Genomic DNA, 27,249 nt, shown 5'->3' with positions numbered 1-27,249 from the left:
CTACAAGGGATACCAACTTATATTCTCTGTGTTGACAAAAATGAGATCCTGTGTTAATGAGGATGTGGAACACGGAAACTCTTTGTACAATGATACTGAGATTTACAAATTGGTACAATCACTTAAGAAAACGATTTGGGATAATCTCATAGAATTGAAGATATGCATATCCTAGAAGTTATTAGTGTCACTCTAGAAACTTGTGCAAATGTGCACCAGAAGTCTTTACCTGAAGAATAGTCACTGTAGCTTTTTTGCTTTGTGTAATAGTAAATCTTGAAAATAATTAAATGTCCGCTTAAAAGCACTGGATAAATAAACTGTAGTTATCATATAGTGTAATACTTTACAGCAGTGAAAATGAAAGAACTGAGTACAGCTATAAATCAACAAATGTGAATTTTACAAGTGTAAAATTCAGCATAAATTAAACAAATCAGGGAAAATTATAAACAGCATAATAATATTTATATCAAAATAAAAAACATGCAAAATTAAATAGGTCAATTAGGAATACATATTTAAGGTTAAGACATTAAATGAAAGCAAAGAAATCATAAACATGAAATTCAAATATTGATTACCTCTGACAGGGGTATAGAATCAGGGCAAGTTCTATTTTTTTAATCTGGACAGGGACACTTTGTTAATATCCCTTTAACATTTCATTTACGTTATTTATTTTCTATGAAATGTGTAACACCTAAGGGAAAAAAACAGAACACGGGACGAAAATATACAGCTCAATGAATTGTCACAAAGCACACACCTGCATAATTACTACATAGGTTAAGTAATAAAATATTCAGCACCCCAGAAACTGTGTCCTCCAAAGGTAACCAGTGTCCTTATAGATTTATTTTCTATGCATGAATCTTTAAACCCTATTTTTTTCTTTGCTCCTGATTTTCTAGTTTAACATGAATGAAGGCATAAAGTTAATTTTTTTGTGTCTGCTTCTTTGGTCGACATTATGTTGGTAGATTTATACATTTTATACGTGTTGTTGAATGTCTATAGTTCTTTCGTTTTTATTGTTGTATATTTTTCCATTGCATGGATACATCACAATGTCTCTATCCATTCCACTGTAGATGGACATTTATGTAGTTTCTAGTTTGGAGTAATTACAAATAATGATGCTATATAGTTTTGTCCGAGTTTCTTGGTACAGAACATTGGTAATCCTAAAAAGACTAAATGTACAGTTTATATATTATTTTGTATGTATTAAACATTACATAATAGAATGTAAGAAACCCTCTTTACTAAATTAATAGGTAATGAATAGTATTATTATCTTAATTTCACTTCTTGATTACTACTGGTGGTAATCAATATTTTAATTTGAATGTTATTCTTTATGAATTGCTATTGATGCTACTTGCCCATTTTTCAATCTGTGTAGTACTATTTTTATTTTTGATTTGCAAAAATTATTTATTAATCATTATACTAACCTTTGTGCTATCTTATTGGCAGAAAAATTTGTTTTCTAGGATTGTCCCCATTTTGTTTTTTAACGTTTAAAAATTTTTAATAGTTTGTTTTTTTAAATTTTCTTTTTCTATGATTGTAAATTAAATATATCATCACTTCAAAAAATTCCAAAAAACTGAATCAAAAAACCAAAAGCCCCTAGAGTATAAATAAAGATCATTTTAATTCTCTCTTCCCAATTAACTATCGTTAACATTTTGTTGCATGTTCTTTGTGACTATATATAATGTATATATATACACACACGTATATAGACTATATATAATATATATGCTTATGTTATATATTATATACAATATACAATATATGTATATATTTATGTATATATGTATGTATATATCAATATGTAAAAATATCTATATATTCACACACACAGTTTTATAAAAAGGGGATTATTTTTTCTACCTAATAGAACACATTTTTTCCCAATAAATATAGTTTTACACCATCATTTAAAAATATTTGAATGGTATTCCATTGTATGCATATGTTAATCGTTCATTCAACAAATATTTATTGATCTTCTTAATAATGCTGTGTAGCAGCATCGTTTCATAGGCCTTAGGAACAAAGCAATGCACAAAACTCCTGCAAAGGTGAAGTTTGAATGCTATTGGGGAAAATATACAGTAAACAAATATTTCATATAATATAAGGTAATGTTAAGTTCTAGGAAGAAAAAAGGCAGGAAAGAGGACAGAGAGTAATGGGTTGGCATGAGGGATTAGGGCACTCAGGGAAGGCCTCATATATGAGCAGGAACATAACTGATGCATGGGAGCCTACCACGCTAATATTTAGGGCAGAATCATTTTAGACAGAGAAAGAACAACCGCAAGTCCACAAGGAGAGCCTTTAAAAAAAAAAAGGCAAGGGCCAGCCCGGCAGCTCAGTGGTTAAGTGCGCGCGCTCACTTCAGCAGCCCAGGGTGCGCTGGTTCCGATCCCGGATATGCATCGATGCACCACTTGTCAGGCCATGCTGTGGCGGCGTCCCATATAAAGTAGAGGAAGGTGGTCATGGATGTTAGCTCAGGGCTGATCTTCCTCACAAAAAAAAAAAAAAAAGGCAATTTGATATTGGTTAACATTTAGGTTACTTCCAACTATTTAAAATTTTAAACAAATTTAGAGAGACCATTCTTATTAAAAGACTTCCTAAATTCTTGTGGGTGTTCTGTTTCTCTTGATTGTCAAACCCACTTTTTCCCTGTTGTATGTCTTCATGACTATATTGATAGAAAGATGTGAAAATGTATATGAAAGGACATTAATCTGATGCCATCTTACTCCATAGGCCTAATTCATATTTTTTTAGAGGAAAAATAAAAGTTTTAGAAAAGAAAAAAGGTTTCAAAGAATATTAGAGTATAGAATATTTAATTTAGAGGGGAAGTTTTATAGCTAAGACAAAAAAACTGGAATGACGCCTTTAGTTATACTGCTTACTTAATATTCTTTATGCCATTTTAATATCATGGAACCTTTAATAAAATCACTTAAAAAATAAGAACTTTGACACATAATTTTTTTTATTTCCCTTAGGTTACTGATGCCAAGTCTTTCTCAGGACCTTTTAATGTCTTGCCCGTGAAGACAAAATGGAGTAACATTGGATTTCATATCCTTCTGTTTGATCTGGAAAACCTTGTTGAACTTTTGCTGCCAACTCCAATCTGTGACGTTGACCCCTCCAATTCGTTTTATGGTAGTGAGATTCTGAGAAGGGCCAAAAGCACAGTAGAGAAGAAAACGTTGACGCTGAAAAGAAATAAAACTGCCTCTGGTCCTCTCCCAGCGGAGGCACAAGCCAAGCCTGTTAGTGAAAGCCCAGCCCAAGGAGATAATACCATCAAATTCTTAGAAGAAAACGATGGCATTAAAAGGCAAAAGAAAACGAAGTGCTCCAAAAAGATGCACCCTAAGCCATCAAGAAAAGTCGATGCCAACCTCATAATAGACACAGCTAAATTGCTCCTATCTTGCCTTTTACCATGGGGAGTGGATAAAGAATTAGATAATCTCTGCATTAAGCATCTCAATATTTTAAAGCTTCAGGGTCCCGTTTCTTTAGGACTTGCTTCAAGTGAAGATCACTTCTCATTGATGCTGCCAGGTTGGGATTTATGCAATGCTGAAATGAAAAAAGACTATTCAAAAGTAAATTTATTTTCCAGTAAAGTTTTGGACTTGTCAAATAAATACACATCCACTCTTCCAAATCAGGCTAGGATGCCAGGAGGACTGGAAAATAATTGTGATTCTTTGCAGGAGTCAAACACTATAGTTTATTTATTGAGCAGACTATTTTTAGTTAATAAATTAGTTAACATGCCTTTAGAATTGACATGTGGAATTGACAGGTAAGACATGACTAGAGATTTTGACTATTCTTATTCGGGACATTAAAAAAAATTATCATTATTTGCTATGTTCTGCTCTCTAGCCTTCTTCCCTCCCTCCCTCCTTTCTTTCCTTCCTTCCTTTCTTTCTTCTGATAAAGAGTAAATATGTAACAATTCCTTTAGTTCCAAACACATTTGAGAAAATCTTCCTTTTAAGTCTTTGGGATTAGAGGATAATTTGGGCAATAAATCTATATGTTTTAAACTTTATCATTCAACAAAAATTCAAAATTTGTTGCATTCAACAAAGCAACAAATCCTTTGCTCTCCTAATATGTGCCAGGAAAATCATACTGCTGGATGCTGAATGACTCAATAGATAGATTCATGTGCACCTTCAAATCCGTTATACTTGCTGTGAATCAACTATGAACAAAGAACAGTTAAGTAAATGCCTATGATGATGTATTTCATATAACATCAGGAAAGGAAATGTTTGAAAATTTTATACCTCAAATTCCACCATTAATTAATTTATACTTTGGCATATTAAAATAGAAGAGGCTATCAATAATTCATTTATAGAAAGTATAGTTTAGTAATAAGAGCTATTATTTTTTGAGTGTTTAATATATACTAGTCACCATGTAAGCCCTTTACAAACATGATTTCATTTCATATGCACAACAAAGCTGAGATATAGGTACTATTATTTTGCTCATTGTATAGAGGAGGATATTGAGGCTTGTGAAGAGAAAGTATCAGCCTCGAGATTAATTCAGCTCCCTAGAGGCTGATTCAAGGGTGAGCACCAGCCTTATTCCAGAGCCTACTTAATTACTAACCTTGACTCTGTGTGTTTACCTTCTCCCACTGCCAAAACTCAATACGGTTTTCTGTAGTCTGATGTTAGAGGATTGAATTCAGTTCACCAAATGCTTACTGGCCTTAACACTAGCCTACAGAGGAAATATAGATAAATTTCTCATTTGGGTCGGAAATCATTCAAATGATAAAGATAATGCACGTGAAATAAGTAGAAAACACTGAAGTAGGGGAAAGCAACAAGGAAATACATTCATAGTATAGATAAGTATTATAGGTGGTCCAAGTAAAGAGAATAATTAGTGTGAGATGAACCCATCAGAAAGCATTTATGGACAAGATACTGTTTGAACTGCCCTCTACATGGTGGTAAACAGTCCTTGACATTTCTGTTCTTTGACAAAGTTCAGTTCAACAAATACCAGTACCAGGCACTGTATGATAGACAGAGTTCCTGCCTTGAGTGAACCTATAGTCTGGTAGCAAGTCCATATGGATTATGTAGGATTCAGTGTTCTGTTTCCTTCTATTATAATGCTTCTGTGCTACAGGGTTTTCTATTTTCTGTTTGGTGGCTGTAATAACGAGAAAACAGAGACTGGTAAGTTTCTGTGATTCATAATCTTAATTTTCTTCTATTTTCTTTTCTTTCGTTAGTTTTAAATGCCTAGCTATATATATATATATATATTTCAATTTCAGATAGACTTCTTTTACTTTTCTCTTCTTTCTATTACTAAGAAAATTACATAGCACCTAAAGTATGGTAAAAAAAGAAAAAATGAAATCAGCCTGGAGCCTGAAAACCTGAGAATGAGTCCTAGTTTTGTTGTTTAACTAGTCATGTTGCTTTGGAGTAATCCCTTAGCCATCTGGGCCATACTTTCCTGATCTACAAAATGAGGTGGATGGGATAGGTGATCACTAAGATTTCTTCCAATTCTTAAAACCTTGGGCTGCTAGCAAATTATATTTGTTTGCCTAATCATGATCCCACAGAGTAGATGAGGGACTTACTTGTTGTTTTCCTGAAGTTTTCATTCTGAGTTTGTTCCTGATACAGAGTACAGGATGTAGAGGATATGTCTGGTGCCCTTTAGGGGAGATTATGCGCTTTCAGCATGCCTTCCGATAAATGACCTTAAAATCATTGCCACACATTAGTTAATTCTCTACAGAATTCTTCATGAAAACAAATTATTGAATGGAGGTGTCAAGATTAGAGACTGCTTCTCTAAATCAGTCACTTTACATTCAATCTGCTGCCAGAGACTGCATGTCATTTTTCAGGAAATCAAAATAATGTGCGTTGGATTTGTCACACCAAACCCTTCCAACAAATTTCGCCATTTTGCTAACATTCACTGTGGTTGTGAAGGTTGTGAAGAAATCCTTGTATGCTTAATAACTGGGTGCATGACATAACTGAATTTTATGGAAAGAGCTATCTGCCTATGAGAACATCCCTGGATAGTATTTGAAAGTTTCCTATGATCGAATCAGTGGGCTAGTAAGCCTGGCTTCATCAGGCCCTGACAGTACCTAAGGAGAATTCTTTGGCAGATGTCAACATATTAGGCTTCTAAAATTTATTGCATTAGCCACAAATCACATGACCTAAAGTGGTAAGGCCCCACCTGTTAAAGTGGATCACAAGATGATTCTGGTCAACTAAGATTCACAATTCAATTGGAATTAAGTTTTAGATGGGAGCAAAGTGGGGAAATAAGACTCACCAAAGAGATTAATGTGGAAGAAATGCAAAACAATCGTGTGTTCAATTCCCAAATTTGTTAAAGTGGCCATACACCCATATCTTCAATTTACTTCTCAAAATATTTTTCATACATCTTTAATAATATCCTTTAAATCTTTTTTTCAATAGTTCTTTCAAAATGGAATCTGTGCATAACAAGGTGAAAAGTTCTGGAAATGATATTTTGAATATTTCAAGCTTCTACGGTTACTTACGAAATGGTAAAGGAATTACAGATATAGTCTGATTTTTTTTTTCTTCTATAAAATAAAATAACTAGTCTTTCTATAACTGGATAGCACTGTACAGTTTAGAATGAGAAATGTGTGTATTTATTGTTTGATTTAGTCTGCATTTCACATGGTTATAGTTTTGTATTCTGCCTATATTTGAAATATATATGAAATTTTTTTATTAAATAACATCTTAAAGACATGTAATGTGATGGATTTCATCAAATGATCTTTGAAATGTCTGAAAGGCTGAAACTTTTCAGCAAATGAAATATTGGGATATTAAATTAAGGTCATATGTGACTTACGGAGAAGTATATTAATCAATATCTTTGATACCAAGTAAGTGATTATTATTTTAGAGATTTTAGAGCTATTTCAGAAGGTTCTATAATGGTTCTTGAATTCTTCTGAGTAACAGTCTTGGTATTTAGGCTTTCTTTTGATGCCAAATGGCTAATTCATACCCAAAACCAGCTTCTCCAAATCTTTGACATCTCAGTAAATGGCAGTTCTAGCCTTCCACTTGTTCAGGTCAAGAACTTTGGTGTCATTTTGACTTTCCCCTTTCTCTCATACCCCACATCCGATCTTTTAGTAATCATGTTAGTTCTACCTTCAGAATGTATCCCAGATTCTGACTGCTTCTGCCCAGCTACACGACCACCCACGATGTGACCCTTCATCCCCTCTTGCCTGGATGCTGACAGAAGCCTCCTAACCACCCCTCTGCTCCTATTCTTGGTTTCAACACTCTATTCCCGACCAAGCAGCCAGAGTGAGCTATTCAAAACTAAATCAAAACCTCATGCTTCTGCCTAAAACCTTTCAGTGGCTTCTGTTTCACTCTGAATAAAAGCCACAGTCCTTAGGATAGCTCACCTGGCTGCTCTACCTGTGTCATTGCACCCCCCGCCCCCATCTGACCTCATCTCTTTGTACTTATCCCCTGCTTCTCGAGTTCCAGCCGCACTGGCCTTTTACTCTTACCCAAACATGGTAGGCAGCTCTTAGGGCCTTTGCACTGTCTGTTCCCTCTGCCTGGAATGCTTTTTCCCCAGATTCCACAGAGGTCAACCTGCCACCTCCACCCCTACCCTGCATCCTTCAATTCTTGCTCAAATGCCATTTTATCAATGAAGGTGCCTTCCCTTCTCCCCAGCACACCCTATCCCTTTCCCTATTTTAGTGTTTCCATAATCCTTTTCACTATATGACGTACTATATATCATTTTTTCATTTGCCATCTACCTCTGGCTCCTAAAATCTAAGCACCATAGGGGCTATTTTTTTAATGACGGTTTTGTTCAGTGATGTGTCCACAGTTCCTAGAATAACTCCTGCAAGAAACTAAGCAAATACTTTGGGATTAATGGATGAATAGTAAATAGAACAGTAGTTTTGGAGATAGACAGTTGAAGTTCAAGAACCAGTTCTGCCACTTACTACTTATGTAACTTTGGGCATGTCTTTTACTCCTTTAAAAGCCAAATTTACTGCATTTGTAAAATGATAATAAGATTCCAGACTTGATGTGCATGTTGCCTCCAAAGTTGTGCAGTAGATGATCAATACACTGGGATGACCTGAACAATGGTACATAGGAGCCCTCTCAGGGCTATTGAGAAGAATATTTGGGCTTTTTTTGTATGTGTGTGAGGAAGATTAGCCCTGAGATAACACCCATGCCAATCCTCCTCTTTTTTGCTGAGGAAGACTGGCCCTGGGCTAACATCTGTGCCCATCTTCCTCCACTTTATATGGGACGCTGCCACAGCATGGCCTGACAAGCAGTGCGTCGGTGCGCACCTAGGGTCCGAACCCGGGCCACCAGCAGTGGAGTGCACGCACTTAACCGCTACGCCACAGGGCCGGCCCCTATTTGGGCTATTTTAAAGTAAGTGTTTATTAATAGCTTAATTGAGTGCCTAGTATGATCAAAGAATTATGCTAGTGACTTTACATACATTATCTCAATCAATATATAAACAACGCTGCACATAGGAAGAACTATCTCTGTTTTACCCTTAGGAAAACTGAGGCTCAGAGAAGTGAGATGTCTCACTCATAGGCAAATAGCTATTAAGTAGAGGGGCTAGGATTCCACTCCAACTCTGTCTGATTCCAAACCCCTTGCTCTTGCCAGTACGTCAGCCCACTTCTCACATTTATGATGCAAGTAGTCTTCCTACCATATGGCCCCAGTCTGGGTTGCCTGCCTTTTGCTTAGGTCGTAGCCCTTACTAGGGTATTTATCCTCGTTTTCATTTTTTATAACACTGGGAAAGGGATTACAATTTAAGGCATAATATAAGTGGTTTCTGCAGAGACCGAGAGAGTTGCTAACCAGAGGCAAGAAGGCCCCAGCTTTTCCTATGCTGCCCCAACCAAAGCAGCCCGAGCAACTAGTGTTTTTACTGAATAGCCTCCCTGATATTTCGAGGTGGCATGTATAGCATCTAAAATTCAGTTAGGTACTAAGGAAACATGGTTTTGTGTTTTAATAATTGGAAGATGGGAGGTGAAAGGAAAGGAGGGATTCACTTCATCCTATTAATTCTATAATGTCAAAGCCTGAAGAATAAAATAATACTCTGAGGTGCTCCTTCTGAAGGGTTGACAGGAACCAATATCCACTTCTGTCAGCAGAAATGGTGACTAAGTAATATTGGTAAGGCTGGGATGTTTTCTTTTTATCTTTCCCCCTGAAGTTGCAATTAATTCTTTAACTCACTGACATTGCCAAGAAAAGTTGGCTCTCCTTTCTACCTCATATTAAAATTTTAACATCACATTAAAGTACACTGTGAAGTACCCCATGATGCCAGTAAGTAGTTATAGTTGAGACCAATACTTAGCTTTGATGGTAGAGTCACAAGGTCAACAAAATGAGAGAGGGAGACAGGAGAGAGATCAAAAGAAAATTTTCTCTTACCTGCTGTGCTCATGAAGAAAGGGTAAAGATGACTTCAAAATCATAGTGTGCTATCATACTTAAATGTTTTGTGCACTGATCTTAGTCATTTAAAGTGCACATTATATGTTCCATCAGAAAAAAATAATCATGTTAATAATGTCAGAAGTTTTTTATATATTTCTTTCATGTTCTCATTTTACATTATATTTGACACTTTCTATCACATTTCCCTTGACCACTAATATGTATATAGATACACACCTATATACATATATATAATATATAAAATGGTGATTCAATGAAAAGTATATTGGACTAATATTAATTTAAATAGTTGATTTAAGCATATATTAATTTCAACATATTTCATACATATTTTTTAACTTTTTTTTTGCTGAGGAAGATTCGCCCTGAGCTAACATCTGTGGCCAGTCTTCCTCTATTTTGTATGTGGGCCACCACCACATCACCGCTGAGGAGTGGTATAGGTCCACACCTGGGAGCTGAACCTGGGCTACCAAAGCAGAGCGCACCAAACTTAAGCACTAGGCCACCTGGGCTGGCCCCAAACATATTTTTTGAAACAGGATTTCAACCATATATTAATACATTAATTTACATAGACAATAACAGTAATTTCCACTCCATTGCAAGCCTTCATCATTCTTTCTTATCTCATCCCTGGGATCAGGCACCTAGATAATATATTTTAGCCATCAGAAAGCCTTAATACATCGATTTTACATTTGAATGATAATATGTACATTTTCAATTAATAAAAAGGCACTTATTAAGTGCTTTTTTGTGTAGGGAACTGCTGGACACTCTATGGATCAATTTAAGTAATCCAAACCCTAGCTGGCTCTTAAAATTTCACACTGAACATTAAGGCAAATAGATAAAAAGGACATTCAAGAGGGCAAACTTAAAAGAAACAATACATAACAAAATGAGTCAGATTAAAACATAAGTGCTATACTTATTGATCAGATTATACCCAGTATAGCTGGGTAAGGACAAATCAAAGGAAGTCTTTTATGTGATTTCTGTGTAGATACTGATTCATGGCAAGGTAGAATTTCAGGCAGTATTTGTATGAGGAAGGAATTGTAAAATTTGGTATTCTGTTTTGGGTGAGAATATTAGTCATTACTTCTGTTGGCAAAAAGATACAAAGAGGAGTTTAAAGTATAAAGATGAATTTGATTTAATGTGAATATGTATTTATATAATTGTTAGAAATACACATAAATTAATTAATGGTTCTTGACTCTGGCTATACGTGAAGAACATCTGAGATACTTTTACAAAGTATTAATGCCTGCCCCATCCTCACCCTGAGAACTATTAAACGAGAATCTCTCTAAGATTGAACCTGGGCATTGGTGTTTGTGAGAAAAAAAAAATAAGCTCCCCAGATGATTCTAATGTGCAGCTGGGGTTGAGGACCGTTGGGTTGCCTCCATTTTTAATACTCTCAAGATATAAATATGTCCTATATATTTCTAGGTAAGAATGAATCCCATACACCTGAAGCTGATGTTTCACTTTTGAAGCTAATTTCCTGTTGGAGAGACCAGTCTGTGCAGGTATGATACAGTTTATGTTCTTGAAATTATTGGAATTATTTATGTTCTTGAAATATTTCCTTGCTGCTGTAGTTCGTTCATACTTCCCTCTACCTGAGGGTAAAAGTAAGTAGATACTCCTGTCCTCACAAAATATCCTCCCAAGGCATTTCATTTCATAGGCCCAATGCAGAGACTAATAATGAGAGGAAAAGTGGAAAATAACATATGCAAGGATGCACCAAGTTAGCAGATATGACTAGAGGAGGCTGAGGAAGGGATGTTCATGTTGTTATAGGTAACTTATTGCCCTTTGAGGTTCCATTTTGTGGCAGAATTGTGAATTACTTGATTTCAAAATGTCCCATGATGTAGAGATCCCTAGGCTTGGGAATTTGGTATGTGTAATTAGAAATCATTTTTCTATCCTGAGAGTACTTTCATCTGTGAGCTGATTTGGAGAGCTGGTTTCGTTAATGCCCAATTTAGGTCCTTTTTCCTCTTTTAAGTTTTTTTGTGTCCTAAAAACTAACTGGGTAGCTTTGTACACTGTACAATAAATAATTATGCATCCATTAGATGAATATTTATTGGACCTTTATTCTTCTTCATGAGCTTAATAAATGTCAAATTTGCAAGACAAGAATAACAATAACTCCAATTACAAATGATTATGCTTGGTTACAGGAAAACAAGGAAAAGTTAACTCAGAACAAACTGTGGGGGTTGACACCATAAAACCAAATAAATGTAGTTAGAATGGCTATTGAAACCATGGCCTATAAGTTTCTACGTGATTTGCTCCTAGCCTAACCTCTTCGCTCAACATTCTCCCCACTGTTCACTAGCCACATTGACCTAACATATAAAGCTCATTTCCACTTAGGAGTTTACATTTTTTTCAGGCTAGAATTCTCATTTTTCCATTCATCATTTGAGTCTTTGCTCGAAAGCCAGCTCCTCAGAGAAGTCTTTCCTAATCACTCCATCTAATATTATCACTGCACCCTCCCCACCGTGTGCCCCCAGTCACCATCGCACTACCAAGTTTTATTGTCTTTGTTGTGCTTACTTTTAGTGGCAATTATACCACTTGCTTGCTTATCATCTGTCTTCTCACGGTTATAGAAGCTTGCTGGGAGCGGGGACTTTGTCTGTCTCATTCACCCCTCTTTCACCAGTGCTAGAAAAGCAATAGTGACAGTAACCAGTCAATAAATATTTAATGAATACCTATGCAAAAAGCCTCTGTGATAATCAAACAAACGTTAGTACATGTTGACTTTACCAGCATATTGACAATCACTCTAAAAGAGTCTATTGATTAAAGGTGAGATTTTTTTTTTCCTGGTAGCCAAAGTTTTCCTCAATGGGGGAAAAAAAAATCCATGAGGAAAAGTATTCAACAGAACATTTATCCTGATTTGCTCTAACTAAAGATCATTTGTAGCTGTTCATTTGACCTTCAGATAAATTTTAATGTGGTTTGGACATGTTTGGACTAATGGACCTTTAAGGTTCTATGATTCTGTGACCTTGTGTAAAATGCTGGCAGCAGGACAAATATTACCAGAGAATTTATTACTCACTCTATTGGAAATCTAAGCTTCAAAGTTCTCCTCTCATCTCTGTCACTAACCTGATGAATGACTTAGGAAGATAAGTTTAACTTATTGATTATTTATTTTCCTCATGTGTAAAGTGGAAATGAGAATTCCTGGGCTCTTCAGGAACAACAGAGGCTTTTGCAAGTATACATTTAAATGCTTCATTAACCAATCCTCAAATTCCTTGTAAAGCTGTTCATTTAAACAGTTAGTCAAGTCATGTTAACTTAATTCTACTTTTTATGTATTTTAGGAGCACTAGGTGGTAAAGAGAGCAAAATCCTACTTCAAAAACTAAAGGGGAGGGTATTTTTAAGTGATGGGGTAAGAATGAGTTATCTTCCAGGTGAATGAGTTTGTCTGGAGATTGTCTCTTTTGCTTTTCACATATGAAACGTATCCAACATAGAAATAAATTCTGGAAAAGCAACAGCAAGGTTTTGGGGGTGCTAGTTTGCGTGTTTCTGACACTGCACTAAAGTTCTTGGGATTTTATAATCTAACAACAGTAGGTGAAATCATGACATCCAAGCCTCCAGGGAGAAATATTGCTTTTCTAGGAGTGGTTCAAAAACATTAAAGGGCAGTGTGAGCTTGAGTGTTGGAAAAATGTTTTTACAGCAGAAAATCTGGACATTGAAACCACAAGTAGGACATGGGGGCTCCTATGAGTCTTCATAATGCTCTATGCTATTTTACAGTACTATGCAGTTTCAAGCTGTTAGTAGAAAACCGTTAAAATTTTTAGCTTGCCTAGGGCACAGTAAGACTTCTAATAATAAGTATATGGCCCAGATCTCTGGCTGTCTCTTTCTAGCCAGTGGATTTGTAAATCTTGTTTTGAATCTTTGTACATTCCCTCATAAGAATGTAATACTTTGCATATCTTTCTTTTCAGAGAAACTTATTTATATGCGTTTTGAAGACAGCTTTATAGCCATAGTGCTTTCAATTCTAGATCATTATTAAAATCACAGTTATATAAAATACTGTCTCAAAATGTTATATTTTGTTGCAGAAAATTCTATCCCTACTATCTACACAATTTATTTACTATGTGTATAAGCTAGAGAGACTCAAGTGTTGTTAGTCAAAAACTAACAAATTCTACTTTCTACAGTTTATATTTTTAAAGTGTACAAAATCTATTTCAATTCCATTAGCATTTATTTATTGCCCACTGTATACCAGATACCATGATAATATTATTACATATTGGTTCTATACAGCATAAAGTGTTTATTTTGAGTTTGTTTGCTATTAGGTGTATGCCATTCAGTATTCACTTTTAAGTTTTGTGGCTCTGAGTATCCTACTCATTATGGTTAATATGGTTTATTCTGTTATTTCTACTTCTTGTTTTCCGGTGATACTCATATTAATTATTCTTGTGATATGCATTTTTAGTGACAAATATTCAAAAAACTCCAAAATTCAATAGTTCAAAAATGTGATGACGATATATAAATCTAATAATTAGAAATGTTAAATGAAATTGCATAAGTCTCTATCTATCTATCTATCTATCTATCTATCTATCTATCCATCTATCTATATATTTTGTGTGTGTGTGTGAGGAAGATTAGCCCTGAGCTAACATCTGTTGCCAATCCTCCTCTTTTTGCTGAGGAAGATTGGCCCTGGGCTAACATCCGTGCCCATCTTCCTCTACTTTATATGTGGAACACTTGCCACAGCAAGGCTTGATAAGCGGTGCGTAGGTCCTCACCCAGGACCCGAATCTGCGAACCCCAGGCCACCGAAGCGGAGCTCACAAACTTAACCACTATGCCACTGGGCTAGCCACCCTATATATTTTTAAGAAAGAATACTGATCCAGTGGGATAGAGGACATTCTAAATCACAATTGTGGGTGCTCCTCAGAGATGATAATGATCCCAGTGTGAGAGGACAGCCATAATTCCATGGGAGCATATGGCCAAACTGCCCATTCTGAGGAATATACCATAGTCTGGACATAGCATGGGTCTGAAGACATCCTCTAATATCCTCCTGATTTATAGGTATGGACAGAAGCAAGTTCCATACAGGATTCTCTGATTTAAATCTCTCATCCTAGCTTCTCTCAGCATCACAGATTTTGTTTGATAAGTGAGGCCATGAAGTCCTAGAGTAATATGTGACTTGTCAAAGATGGCGTTTGTAATAACTGTCATAGTTGGATCAGAAATTCGAGCCTTCTTATTTCTGATTCAGAGCTCTTTCTACCACATCATCTACATCTTGAAAGCAGTGCCATAAAGTAAAATGTGTGACAAAACTAAAATGAAATAAATTCAGTGATGTAAAATTGTTCAGGAATAAATACAGTTTGTCCCATCATATGATATACATAAATAAGCATGGTTCGCCTATATTGTGATACAGAGTAGAAAATGTTAGTAGACATCATACCTAATAGTTAATATAATGTATATCTCATTACATGGTAGGTATTAATAGGCATGATTCACCAGTATCATGATATGTAGAACTATATGTTAGATTCCTGGTATGCAATAGGTATCACAGTGTTGAGTATTTCATCACACGATATGCCCGAGGAAGAATTATGTACCTGTATTGTGACAGGCAGTACTACAACGTTAGTACACATGGTATGCAATAGTAAAATCAAATCATTCGTTAGCCTTTTATCACAACCTAACCAAAAATTTGAGTGGACAAGAACAGGGGGATGATCAGTGATCAGGAAGCTGCCCTGAAACTTTTGGGAAATTTCCTATACTTAAAAGTCAGGTACCTGGCTCCTTCTGCCCCAGTAGTTCAGTGAGCATCTGCCATCAGCTTAAGCTCTCTGAGTGTCTCTGGAGCCTAAAGGTCTCACATGCTGCCACAACACGTAAAAGAAACTGAATAAATATTTAGGTGAATATCTTTTCTATTTTTGGCATCAGCAACTCTAGATCACTAGTCTCGGTTGGTGTTGTCCCAAAGCCCTAGCTCTAGGTGTCCTGTGGGTCGAGTGGGGATAATGCAGAAGGAACAGTGGCAATATAGAATTGTCCAATTCCACACGTGGCATTTCAGAATATGAGTCATCTTGACAGAGGGCAGGGTTTTGAGGGGAAAAGGAGCAGGCATTGGGATGTGGCTATATGAAAGGTTCAACTATGAGCCAGAGAAGGATAATGGTGGGGTGCCCCAAGCTCACCTAGATCAGTGGTGCTTTTCCTTTTCTCTCACTGATTCAGCTCTTAGCTTACTTTGAACTCTGTCTTACTCCTGGACCTTGCCTCATCTCTTGCCAGGAAGAAGCTAAGGTACGGTCACTGGCTTTTTACTGAGGGGTAAAGGTATAGAACCTTGGGAGGACATATAGTACAAAGGGCATGGAATCAGGGGTCAGAAAGTCTGTCCACCAAATCTGTATGACCTTAGAATGTCATGTCCCAGATTCTTCATTTTAAAAATGAAGATATTGGAAGGGCCAGCCCCATGGCCGAGTGGTTCAAGTTCCACACACTCCACTTTGGTGGCCTAGGTTCGCATGTTGGAATCCTGGGCGTGGACCTACTCCACTCACCAGCCACGCTGTGAAGGCATCCCACATACAAAATAGAGTAAGATTGGCGCAGATGTTAGCTCAGAGCTAATCTTCCTCAAGCAACTAAAGAGGAAGATTGCCAATGGATGTTAGCTCAGGGCGACTCTTCCTCACCAAAAAAAAAAAAAAGATATTGGATTAGACTTTATTAAAGTCTTGTCTTTAACCATCTATATTAGACCTAGTTTAAACCAAGTGTTTTTAGCTAAATAGTGCTTTAGAGCTAGACATTGTTTGAGGAGGTAACCTTGTCTTTAAGAGCAATATGATGTATTCAAATTAGTTTTCTTTTTCTTTTGGTGGAAATGAAAATATGTTAGGAGAAAGAATTGAGAACTTCTTTCAACTTTCCTTTTAGAATCTCCTGAGTTTGCAAAAGAACAGTGTGATGATTTGGGTGCCAGTTCTCAGTGTCTGCAATTCATTTGTTTCAGATACAAATTCTAATGGGATGGAGCATTACAGTTTATGTGAAACCAATTCAAATAAAAATTCCAGGCTTTGGGTTTTGTGCAAGACCCCAAGCATTTGTAATAATACTAAAAATAGTTCATAAAAAAAAATCTTTACAGGTAACTGAAGCAATACAAGCTGTTCTCTTGGCGGAAGTTCAGCAGCACATGAAGACCTTGAGAAAGGCACCGATCAACAGTCAACCAGAGTCCGTGACAGAGAATGGTAACTGTGAGATGATGCAGATCCTGCCAAAGATGGAATGGGCTGAGGAGCTAGACTTACAGTGTGTTACAGACATTTTGCCTCTGCAAAGTAAGTGCAAAATTTATTGGCATGCTCTTGCATCAGAACTTTTTCTAGTACTTAGAACGTGTTGAGAGTATAAGTTCTCAGTATATCATTTCTGCAAAAACCAAGCCTGTTTCTGGCCTATTCTGCTATCAGTTTCCTCTTATAATTGTCGGGTTTTAAAGAACTTCTAAATTCTATTATAATCAATACATATTTTCCAGAACAAAAATTTGTTATTTATAAAAATGTTTTAAGTGATTAAAAATGAAAACAAGATTAATAGTAATATGGGATATACATTGTAAGGATACCCTGATAATAATGGGTCCTAAATTTGTTTTCAGTTGGTACCTTGATAATAGTTATGTGCCGATTTTTTTCTTTTCTGGGAATAAGAAACATAGTGCAAACTAATAAACTGATTTATAGTTGGACCACTTGATTTTATAACAAATTTTATCATTGTAACTTCATAATGATAATGTTTATGGTTTATGGCTTGCATAAATCTAAATTTCTGCTGTAAATTTTATCTGATTTTTCAGCCTATTTTCTGTGACTTTAAAAAAAAGAGATTAAAAACAGTACAAAAAATTAAGTACAAATTTGATTTTCAACTTTATTACTAAGCGTTTGGTGAACAAATTAATTTATAATATGATTAAATGTATATTTTTGTCAGGAAAACATGTTAGAAATTTACATGTTCCAGATTGTTAAAAATTGTCAGGTACTTCTTTTAGCTCTCAAAAAGAGATTGTCTTTTTATTTATCTGGGATTCAGAGAAATGTTGCTGTCTTTAAAATGTTGAATCTTAGAACAAGCGTCATTCTTAAAAATGTGTTAGATTTATTTCTTTTTGTTATTTTTATAAGATTATTGATTGGAGAGCATTATGTAGTGAGAGAGGATATGTAGCAGGAAAAGGCTTCCTAGTGAAGACCAATGATCAAAATAGATAGACTATTTCCTAATGCCAAGATGCTCACTGAGGATGGTAAATTCAATAAGTAATTTGATAAAGCTCAATGGTGATTTCAAGTCATTTGTTTGTTGTCCAGAAATTAGCTATAATTATCTGGGAAATTCACCCCCTTGAAGAAGCTCCTTTTTGATCATATCACATAATTGTAGTTGTATTATACTTTTCTAGCAAGAAGTAGAAATTTTCTTTTTAAATTAATTTTCAATGACTACATTTAAGTTCTTTATTCATTTGGAGAGGTACGTTAATAGGTTTCCTCCAACTCTCCAAAGACAACTAGTGTCATTCAACATGTGTTAACTCTCATTGGGTGACATTTCTGTGCCTTATCCCTAATCTTGAGAGTCTAACTTATATGCTGGCCCATAGCCCTTTTTTCTAGTTGAGAAATTCATGGCAGGCTATCAAGGTGAAACTTTTGATGAGTTTTGCTGTCACATGGCTTACCCATTATTTGAAATTTCATGAGATTGGGCCCTGTTCTGTCCCCAGTTAATTCTCAGGTATAAGAACTGTTGATACTATAGAATTTAGTCTTTCTATGACTAAAGACAGCCAGACTTTAAGTTAGAGATTAACTATCTTTTGATCATTATTGAATGATCCTTTGCCAATGTTAAAAGAGAATTTTAGGGTTAGTTTGTGGTAAGAATTGGAACACAAAAATATTAAAGCTACTTTATATGTTGGTGGGTAAAATTTAGAATAATTCTATTTAAAAGAAATATAACATATTCATAAAATGCTGAGGATATATTTTCTTGGGAAATACTACTTGTAGGAAAATATTAACTGCAATTGCAATTAAATAGGAAACACATAACATGCATCAAAAAGGAAAATTTCCAAGCAATATTATGTTGGGTATTAACACTGCCTTTTTCCCCCTTTTGGAAAGGACTTGTTTTTAAAACTATTCAGAGGAACTTAGTAAAATTACAGGAGAAAATTACTTTATTACAGTGGTATGTACTGCATTACTTGATGGAATTTTAAAAAATAAATAAGTAAAAAGCTATTTTATTTATTTCAAATGTCCTGATTCAAAGGTTAAGGAGATGGTGTAGGTACTATTCACTGGATGTGATTATTCTCCAAATTTTATAGGCAGATTTAGTTAGCCCCAATGTCATTGCAACATATATTATCTTACCAAATATCTTATGACAAAAGGTTTATATTGTTTAATTTTATCAGGTCTTTGCTCATTTGTCCTCTGTACGCTCTTCTCTTCCATTTTTTTCCTAATTTCTTTTGTTCTTTCTTGGTTTCTTCGTGATGCATTTTATTTGTAAATCATTTGGAAAGTAACGGATGATGCTTTTATTATGCATGGATATTCATAAACTTCTTTTATGCCAGGGTGGAGTATATTTGGTTTATTAGCATTATGGTAATATGGCAATAATAGATCATAAAGAAAGAATAATAACAATAGCAGTTAATACACTGCAACACTATGCTGAGTACTTTATGAATGTTATCTCACTTTTTCCTTTAATTCTCAGATAATCCACATGAATCCTAAGGCTCTGTTTCCAACATTTGAGTCATTTGTGTAAATAATTGCAGTTTTTTTAACTGTCCATGTTCATGGAAATGAAGGTTCAAAGTACAGCTGAAAAGAACTACTCTCTGAGAAAGAGAGATTCTCATGGTGCTGCCTAGGCTTGTCCTGAAAAATTACCTCTGTAAATTTTTTATTTGACATGCTAATTATGTCTCATACACATTAAATTAAATAGTATTTGAAAAAAAGTCCATCACTATACCAGCTATCTTGAATGCCACCAGTGGTGTACATCTTGCACTTTGAGACATACTTTCTATTATTATCCCACTTTTTAAATGAATAAACTGGGATGTAAAAGAGGTTATATGCCTTGTTGACAGGCACAAAATTACTAAAAATAGGGAAGCAAACCCAGATATTCTCTTAAACACTGTGTTCTTATCCAGTAAGCTGCATTTTCCATACTAGCAGCATGAAGGAAATTTGCTCTAAATCAGCTTGATCTGAAAATTGAATAATTTATCGAGTGGTTTTCTTAGATTTTTATTCCTTTCTCATAAATCATACTTTCTATTATCAAAGAAAATGCAGAGCGTTCAATCATTGCCATCCCAACCATTATAATAAAGAAAATCACCAGGTTTCTTCAGCTATTTGTACATGAGATGCATCTAGAAAGCAATGGAAATCAAGTGAAGTGAGAATTGAAGCATAATGTGTGTGTACACTTTATAGTTTTGTATCTTATTTATTTTTCAGTGTTTTTGCGGGTTACATTTCACAGCATGTATTTTATTTGAGGTCTTAATATATGTGTATTGATATTTTATGGGAGAGTGGTGGATTTTATCTGACTTTACATTTTTATAATGATTACCTTGCTAGCTTCCTTGAATCTCTTTAGTAAGAAACTGTACAAATAACACTCACATTTGATGCTAAAATTCATTGCTTTAAAAACAGCAATGGTTTCTATTATTAAAATGCATTTGAAAGTTCTTTCCCTTTACTTTTTTTTGTGTGTGTTATTTGGGTCAGTCTAAACAAGCATTCTAAATTGTTCCATTAAATAAATTGGTTGAAATAGAAATAGAGGCTTTCTAGATAAAACTGTCACCTTGAAATTATTGGCTGAATTTAAATTCACGTTCAACTGTGTGGTTGTGAAGAAGATGCATCAAATTACTGCAAATAATCTTTATTACATGCATCATTTTCAAAGACTTATCTAAAAAATTAAATAATGAAAATGTGCTCTTTGTTTAAAGAAAACCATGCATTTGTAGTAAATCAGGAAATGAACATCTATTCAACAGAAAAGTTTTGTGGTCCTGGTGGCCATCAGTAGAATTACTGGCTTGGGGCAAACTTCCTCTGCTGCTGAATTTCTCAGAAGGAAATCTTTCTAGTTGTGGAAAATCTTTGAAACATAGTTGACTACCTCACAGGAAAACTCTTTCTTGACTGTCTTTATTTATAGTAAATGCATATCCACCATCCCCTGTGAGGTCTCCAGGCTAAGTGAGAAGGCCAATGCTTTCTTCTTTGTGGCCACAGAAGTCATTTAGGAAAGGTCTCGGTGAACAAGGAGCAGAGAAGTAATGGGGAACACATCATAGAAGGCCTTTTGTGTCATAGTGTGGTGTTAGGCTTTCTTTGAGATGGGAAACCATTTGAGCAGAGAAACAGCACATATTTTAATGGGATCACGTTGCCTGCAGTTCAGAGGCCAAGGGCAGAAGCAGGGAGACCAGTTGGGAGGCCATTATGCTAATCCAGATGATGGCAACTTGGAACAAATATGGTGGCCTGTATGGAGAAAGTGAGAGCTGATCAGATTCTGAATGTATTTGGAAGGTATAGCTGACAGTATTTGCCAACGGATTGGATATGGAAGAGTGAGATAATGAAAATCTATACTTATATTTTTTCAAACAAAAAATATTTGATACACAGATTGACCCTGGTGTCTTGACTTGATTCCTGTGTTGAGTGGTGCAGTGTCGCATATGTGTTCCAGGTTTGCTGAAGGAAGAGTGGGAGACCCACTCCACAGAAGGCTGCCTCTGCTGTGTGCAGTTTCAAGTGTCCCTGCTTACATGACCTACAGATTTGATTTTGTCATTTTAACTAAACTAACCCTCAAAAAATGGACAAGAGTTTCCTGCCAAGAAACTGAATTGAAGATAATACTAATAATGCAAGATTAAGCAAATAAGATGTAAATGGCATTGCCAAACTTATCTTAAACTACATCAGGAGGGGGGTGTGTGTGTGTGTGTGTGTGTGTTTTGTGTGTGTGTTAATATCCTCCTTTTGAAATTTCTATTTTTGTGTATGTTTTATAATGGATATAGTGTTGATATACTAATAGCATGTATATTGTTTATAAAGAAACATATATATATATGTATGTATATTGCTGATGCATACTTCAGAGCTCCTTCTTGTTGTTTTCTGCAAGAAATCATCCCAATCACAGCCTTTGGGTGGATTAAGCTAAGAAGGCAGATGTGATAGGCTTTTGGTTATGAAGGGTTAGTAACTTGATGTTCTAAATTGTACATTATGCTATCTCCAAAACTTTGAATAAATGTTTTTTTTTTAATTGAGGAAACATTTGTTTATAACATTTTATAAATTTCAGGTGTACATTATTATATTTCGACTTCTGTATAGATTACATATTCACCACCAAAAGTCTAGTTGCCATCCGTCACTGTACGGATGTGCTCTTTTACTCCTTTTGTCCGCCCCCCTACCCCGTTCCCCTTTGTTAATCCCCAATCTGTTCTCTGTATCGATGTGTTTGTGTGTTGTTGTTGTTATTTTATCTTCCACATTTGAGTGAAATCATACAATATTTGGCTTTCTCGGTCTGACTTATTTCACTTAGCATAATACCCTCAAGGTCTGTCCATATTGTCACAAGTGGCAAGATTTCATCTTTTTTTATGGCTGAGTAGTAAGTATTCCATTGTGTATATATACCACATCTTCTTTATCCATTCATCTGTTGATGGACACTTAGGTTATTTCCAAGTCTTGGCTATTGTGAATAAAGCTGCAATGAGCATAGGGGTGCATATATCTTTTCAAATTAATATTTGCGAGTTCTTTGGATAAATACCCAGAAGTGGAATAGCTGGATCATATGGTAGTTCTACTTTTATTTATTTATTTATTATTTTATTTTTATTTTTTTTTTTTGGTGAGGAAGATCAGCCCTGAGCTAACATCTGTTGCCAATCCTTCTCTTTTTTGCTAAGGAAGATTGGCCCTGGGCTAACATCCATGCCCATCTTCCTCTACTTTATACGGGATGCCACGGCAACATGGCTTGACAAGCAGTGCGTTGATGCGTGCCCGGATCCGAACCTGCTAACCCCTGGCTGCTAAAGTGGAGCGTGCACACTTAACTGCTACGCCACAAGGCCAGCCCTCTACTTTTAATTTTATGAGTCAGCATGCTACTTTTCATAGTGGCTGCACCAGTTTACATTCCCACCAAGAGTGCACAAGTGTTCCCTTTTCTCCACATCGTCTTCAATACTTGTTATTTCTTGTCTTCTTAATAAAAGCCATTCTAACTGGTATGAGGAGATATCTCATTGTGATTTTGATTTGCATTTCCCTAATAATTAGTGGTGTTAAACATCTCTTCATGTGCATCTTGGCTATCTGTGTATCTTCTGTGGAAAATGTCTGTTCAGATCTCTGTCTGTTTTTTAATTGGGTTGTTTATTTGTTGTTGAGTTGTATGAGTTTTTATGTATTTTGCATATTAACCCCGTATCGGATATATGATTTGCAAATATCATCTCCCAGTTGGTAGGTTGTCTTTTCATTTTCTTGATGTTTTCTTTTGCCGTGCAGAGCTTTTTAGTTTGATGTAGTCCCGTTTGTTTATTTTTTGTTTTGTTTCCCCTGCTCAAGGAGACATATTCAAAAAGATACTGCTAAGAGTGACATCAAAGAGCATCCTGTCTATGTTTTCTTCTAGGAGTTTTATGGTTTCAGGTCTTCCATTCAAGTCTTTAATTCATTTTGAGTTAATTTTTGTATATGGTATAAGATAGTGGTCTACTTTCATTCTTTTGCATGTGGCTGTCCAGTTTCCCCAACACCATTTATTGAAGAGACTTTCCTTTCTCCATTTTATGTTCTTAGCTCCTTTGTCAAAAATAAGCTGTACATAAATGTTTGAGTTTATTTCTGGTCTCATAATTCTGTTCCATTGTTCTGTGTGTCTGTTTTTCTGTCAGTACCATGCTGTTTTGATTACTACAGCTTTGTAGTATACTTTGAAATCAGGGACTGTGATGCCTCCAGCTTTGTTCTTTTCTCTCAGGATTGCTTTCGCTATTCGGCGTCTTTCGTGGTTCCTTATAAATTTTAAGATTCTTTGTTCTATTTCCATGAAAAATGTTGTTAGGATTTTGATAGGAATTGTATTGAATCTGTAGATTGCTTTAGCTAGTATGGACATTTTAACTATGTTAATTCTTCCAATCCGTGAGCATGGAGTATCTTTCCATTTCTTTGTGTCTTCTTTGATTTCTTTCAATAATGTCTTATAATTTTCAGTGTACAAGTCTTTCACCTCCTTGGGTAAATTTATTCCTAGGTATTTTATTTTTGTTGCTATTTCAATGGTATTAGATTCTTGATTTCTCCTTCTGATATTTCCTTGTTAGTGTATAGAAACACAACTGATTTTTGTGTGTTGATTGCAACTTTACTCTTTATTATTTCTAACAGTTTTTTGGTGGATTCTTTAGGGTTTTCTACATATAAAATCATGTCATCTGCAAATAGTGACAGTTTTACTTCTTCCTTTCCAACTTGGATCCCTTTTATTCCTTTTTCTTATCTAATTGCTCTAGCTAGGACTTCTACTACTATGTTGAATAAGAGTGACAAAAGTGGGCATCCTTGTCTTTTTCTTGTTCTTAGGGGATAACTTTCAGTTATTCATGTTGAGTATGATGTTAGCTGTGGGTTTGTTGCATATGGCCTTTATTATGTTGAGGTACTTTCCTTCTATACCCATTTTATTCAGTTTTTATCATAAATGGATACTAAATCTTGTCAAATACTTTCTCAGCATCTATTGAGATGATTATGTGATTTTTATTCTTCATTTTGTTAACGTTTGTATCATGTTGATTGATTTATGGATGTTAAACCATCCTTGCATCCCTGGAATAAATCCCACTTGATTGTGTTGTATGAGCCTTTTAATGCATTGTTGTATTCAATTTGCTAATATTTTGTTGAGGATTTTTGCATCTATGTTCATCAGCAATATTGGCCTGTAATTTTCTTTTTGTGTTGTTCTTGTCTAGTTTTGGTATCAAGGTAATGCTGGCCTGGCAAAATGAGTTAGGAAGTGTCCCCTCTTCTTCAGTTTTTTGGACGAGTTTGAGAAGAATAAGTATTAAATCTGTTTTTTAAATGCCTGGTAGAATTCACCCGGGAAACCACCTGGTCTTGGACTTTTGTTTTTTGGGAGGTTTTTGATTACTGTTTTGATCTCCTGACTAGTGGCCATTCTATTTAGATTCTCTATTTTTTTCTTGATTCAGTTTTGGAAGGTTGGATAATTCTAAGAATTTTTCTATTTCTTCTAGGTTATCCAATTTGTGGGTGTATAGCTTTTCATAGTATTCTCTTATAATCCTTTGTATTTCTGTGGTATCCGTTGTAATTTCTCCTCTGTTGTTTCTGATTTTGTTTATTTGAACCTTCTTTTTTTCCTAGTGAGTCTAGCTAAAGGTTTGTAGACTTTGTTTATATTTTCAAAGAACCAGCTCTTAGTTTCATTGATCTTTTCTATTATCTTTTTAGCCTCTATTTCAATTACTTCCTCTCTGATTTTTATTATTTCCTTCCTTCTACTGATTTCAGGCTTCATTTGTTCTTCTTTTTCTAGTTCCTTTAGGTGTAATGTTAGATTGTTTGAGATTTTTCTTGTTTGTTGAGGTAAACCTGTATTACTATAAACTTCCCTCTGAGTATCACTTTTGCTGTATCTCATAAATTTTGGTATATCATATTTTTATTTTCATTTGTCTCCAGGTATTTTTCGATTTCTCCATTGACCCATTCAGTAATATTGTTTAATCTCTACATATGTGACTTTTCCAGTTTTCTTCTTGTAGTTGATTTCTAGTTTCATACCATTGTGGTCAGAAAAGATGCTTGATATTATTTCAATCTTAAATTTATTGAGACTTGTTTTGTGGCCTAATATGTGCTGTATTGTAGAGAATCTTCCATGTGCATTTGAAAAGAGCCTGTGTTATGCAGTTTTTGAATGACATGTTCTGTATATCTGGTCTTATATTTCATTGATGACCAATGTTTCCTTATTGATCTTCTGTCTGAATGACCTATCTGTTGATGTAAGTGGAGTGTTAAAGTCCCCTGCTATTATTGTGTTACTGTCAATTTCTTCTTTTATGTCTGTTAATATTTGCTTTATGTATTTAGGTGCTCCTATGTTGAGTGCATAGATATTTACAAATATTATATCCTCTTGTACTGTTCCCTTTATCATTATGTAATGCCCTTCTTTGTCTCTTTTTACAGTTTTTGTTTTAAAGTCTGTTTTGTCTGATACAAGTATTACTACCCCAGCTTTCTTTTCATTTCCATTTGTATGGAATATGTTTTTCGATCCCTTCACTTTTGGTCTATGAGTGTCTTTAGATCTGAAGTGTATCTCTTGTATGCAGCATATATATGTGTCTTGTTTTTTTTATCCATTCAGCCACCCTATATCTTTTGATAGGAGCTTTTAGTCCATTTCCATATAAAGTAATTATTGATAACTATGTACTTATTGCCATTTTGCTACTTTTTTTCTGGATGTGTTTGTAGTTCTTCTCTGTTCCTTTCTTCTTTTCTTGCTCTCTTTGTGATTCGATGAGTTTCTTTAGTGTTATGTTTCAGTTCCTTTCTTTTTATTTTTGTGTATTTATTATATTTTGTGTATTGTGTATTACTGTATTTATTATTATTCTTGTGTATTTATTATTATTATTGTGTATTTATTATTATAGGTTTTTGTATATGGTTACCATAAGATTCATATATAATAATCTATGTATATAGCAATCTATATGAAGTTGATGGTCTCTTAAGTTTAACCTTATACTAAGAGCCCTACACTTTTACTCTCCCCCCATATTTTATGTCTTTGACATCATATTTTACCTTTTTTAACTTTGTTTATCCCTTAACCTCTTACTGTAGATATAGATGATTTTAGTACTTTTGTCTTTTTACCTTCATTCTAGCTTTATAGGTAGTTGATCCACTACCTTTAGTATATAATATGCTTGCCTTTACCAGTGATATAGTTTTTTCTTTGATAATTTTCTTATTTCTATTTGTGACCTTTTCTTTTCCGCTTAAAGAAGCCCCTTTAACATTTCTTGTAAGGCTGGATTAGTGATGATGAACTCCTTTAGTTTTTGCTTGTCTGGAAAATTCTTTATCTCTCTTCCATTCTGAATGATAATCTTGCCAGGTAGAGTATTCTTGGTTGTAGGTTTTTTCCTTTCAGCACTTTGAATATTATCATGCCACTCCCTTCTAGCCTGTAAGATTTCTGCTGAAAAGTCAGCTGATAGCCTTACGGAATTTCCCGTGTATGTAACTTGTTGCTTTTCTCTTGC

The 27,249-nt window shown here is 35.0% G+C and overlaps 1 protein-coding gene across 10 annotated transcripts in view; it reads left to right on the top strand.

The window, feature by feature from the left end:
- WDR72 (WD repeat domain 72) overlaps window positions 1-27,249 on the top strand; it is a 299,038-nt gene that overhangs the window by 198,022 nt on the left and 73,767 nt on the right. For all 10 annotated transcript variants that reach the window (XM_087427411.1, XM_087427430.1, XM_087427406.1 and 7 more), the window contains 4 exons: window positions 3,045-3,862; window positions 6,555-6,646; window positions 11,085-11,164; window positions 16,891-17,086. In XM_087427411.1, the coding sequence (XP_087283537.1) occupies window positions 3,045-3,862; window positions 6,555-6,646; window positions 11,085-11,164; window positions 16,891-17,086 (1,186 nt within the window). The remainder of the gene's footprint in view (window positions 1-3,044; window positions 3,863-6,554; window positions 6,647-11,084; window positions 11,165-16,890; window positions 17,087-27,249) is intronic.

This window comes from Ceratotherium simum, chromosome 3 (assembly GCF_057802395.1).
Source record: "Ceratotherium simum simum isolate JZ-2026a chromosome 3, ASM5780239v1, whole genome shotgun sequence".
Classification (NCBI taxonomy): Eukaryota; Metazoa; Chordata; class Mammalia; order Perissodactyla; family Rhinocerotidae; genus Ceratotherium; species Ceratotherium simum.
This window is presented reverse-complemented; position numbering and strand designations above follow the sequence as displayed.